At 35.6% G+C, this 2140-nt stretch overlaps 1 protein-coding gene across 1 annotated transcript; it reads left to right on the forward strand.

Moving 5' to 3' along the window:
• The first annotated feature begins 255 nt into the window (after nucleotides 1–255).
• Nucleotides 256–1846, forward strand: LOC131603785 (F-box/kelch-repeat protein At3g23880-like). The gene has a single exon (XM_058876221.1). The coding sequence runs from the start codon at nucleotides 274–276 to the stop codon at nucleotides 1459–1461; it is 1188 nt and encodes a 395-aa protein (XP_058732204.1). The 5' UTR covers nucleotides 256–273; the 3' UTR covers nucleotides 1462–1846.
• Nucleotides 1847–2140: the final 294 nt, after the last annotated feature.

Below are 2140 nucleotides of genomic sequence, written 5' to 3' on the forward strand. Positions count from 1 at the left end.
ATGAATTGTCTTATTTCTATTGGTTGTGACTAAGAAGAAGGTTTTATGTACGTGTCCATGTAAGAATTCTTCGAATAGTTCTTGCATGGGCACGGCCCTAAATCCATATTCTTAGAAACATCAAATAAAAAAGAGTATTTTTAAAATTTATTTTAAATTTAATTTTGTTTTTAATTGGATTCATATTGGGATTAAGAGAGAGAGAAAAATCATTATTTATAAAGACAACTTTGGCTGTGGCTGCCTAGGGTTGAATTGAAATTAGAATAAGCTATGCCGCTTCGGCTTCCGCGTCAGACCAATTTAGCATCTTCGGCTGCGGTTCTTCCCGACGAGCTGATGGCGGAAATACTGTCCTGGCTGTCCGTGAAACATCTTATACAATTGAGGTGCGTCAACAAGTTTTTCCAAACTCTCATCTCTGATCCTTACTTCGTTCAACTGCATCTCAAGAAATCAACACGAACACCTAATCTCGCACTTATCTGGCTAGACAGCTGGAAAGATGATGATTCCCATTTCGTTAGTCAACCCATTCCTCCTTTTAACTCCCTTCACAGTCATCCTTCCTATCGATTGATCAATTTTGTCCGTGTCGACCGAGTTGTTGGTTCATGCAATGGATTGATATGCCTTATTTGTAATACATATCCTTCTTCTCGCCATGAATGGCTTTGTTTCTGGAACCCTGCTACAAGAACAAAATCTGAAAATTTTAGACTATTTTCAGATCTTTATTCTCTACGCCAAAATTTTAATTTCTCTTTTGGTTATGATATTTCTAATGAAACTTTTAAGGTGGTAGCATTCATGGTGGAGATAGAGCGTTGTGGTAATCTAAAAAATGTGGTGAAAGTTTTCAGCTTGGGGGATAATTCATGGAGAGATATTCAATGTTTACCTGTGATTCCACTTCATTGGTTTGATGCTCGGAACAACAAAGATGTGTATTTAAATGGTACTATTAATTGGCTGGCCTATTGCAATCAGGATTATTCGATGGGTGTTATTGAAAATTATGTAATTCTTTCGCTGGATCTCTCCACCGAGTCATACACTCAGATGATGTTGCCTCGTGGTTTTGACAAGGGACCGAAAGTTCAGGCAAATATTGCGGTTTTCATGAATTTTCTTTGTTTCTGTCGTGGTTTTGAGAGAAACCATTTTGTTATATGGAAGATGCAAGATTTTGGAGTCCAAGAGTCTTGGGTTCAGTTGTTTAAAATTAGTTATCAGAATTTCTATTCAACCATTGGTGATTTATTTGATATTCAGCAGTTGGAAATGTTGCCGGTATACCTTTCTAAGAATAGTCATACTCTGATATTGACTAAGAAACATAAGGAACCAGCATTTATCTGTGACTGCAGAGACGATACAATAGAGAGAATAAGGATTACTAATATGAATCAGTGGTTGTGGGCTAAGGATCACATTGAAAGTTTGGTTCCAACTCGTTGAAAGTGAGTTCTTATTTAATGTGTTCTTATTACAAGTTAGAAGATGATATGTAGGCTATTACATCGAATCTGTTGCAGATATTATTTGGAAAATATGGAAAGAGAAGCTCTGAGAGGGGCTGAAGCAATCGACGATGTTGAAGCAACCCGCCTGAGCATGATTTTTCAATCAATTAGAATGTGCTATGGCCACTCCAATATTTGAAATGTTTTTTTAGTGTACTTAATTGATGCATAATCACTCAACTCTTTGATTTTTTTTTTTAATTTGACCTTGAGTATTGTTGTCGTGCAAAATTTGGTGCTTAGCTGATTAGCTATGTGATCAAGTGATTAGTTGTTTGCTTGATTGAGTTCTGTGTTTGCTCAGCCTATATAAGATGATATGTTGGCTACCTTGCACACGTGCAATGATCTCCTATTCTCCTTTTTTATCAAGTGAATGCTTAGTTTATCAAATGTGTATTCTTTGACTACTTTAAAGAGTGTATAGTGGTGAAGGTTGAACTACTCTCTAAGAATATGTGAAATATAAAGCGAAATAATTAAAATATGTAAATACTGGTTTGATTGGTTGTGTTTTGAGGATAAACTTTACGATATTTAGAAGAATTAAGCAACTTGTACTCACATGGGTATTCACGTAATTGATAAAAAAAAATTTAATATATTTTTGGCCC

Source organism: Vicia villosa, linkage group LG1, assembly GCF_029867415.1.
Source record: "Vicia villosa cultivar HV-30 ecotype Madison, WI linkage group LG1, Vvil1.0, whole genome shotgun sequence".
NCBI classification, from domain to species: Eukaryota; Viridiplantae; Streptophyta; class Magnoliopsida; order Fabales; family Fabaceae; genus Vicia; species Vicia villosa.

What these genes read in the sequence shown, in the direction of transcription:
- LOC131603785 (XM_058876221.1), top strand. Translation starts at nt 274, where the DNA reads ATGCCGCTTCGGCTTCCGCGTCAGACCAATTTAGCATCTTCGGCTGCG.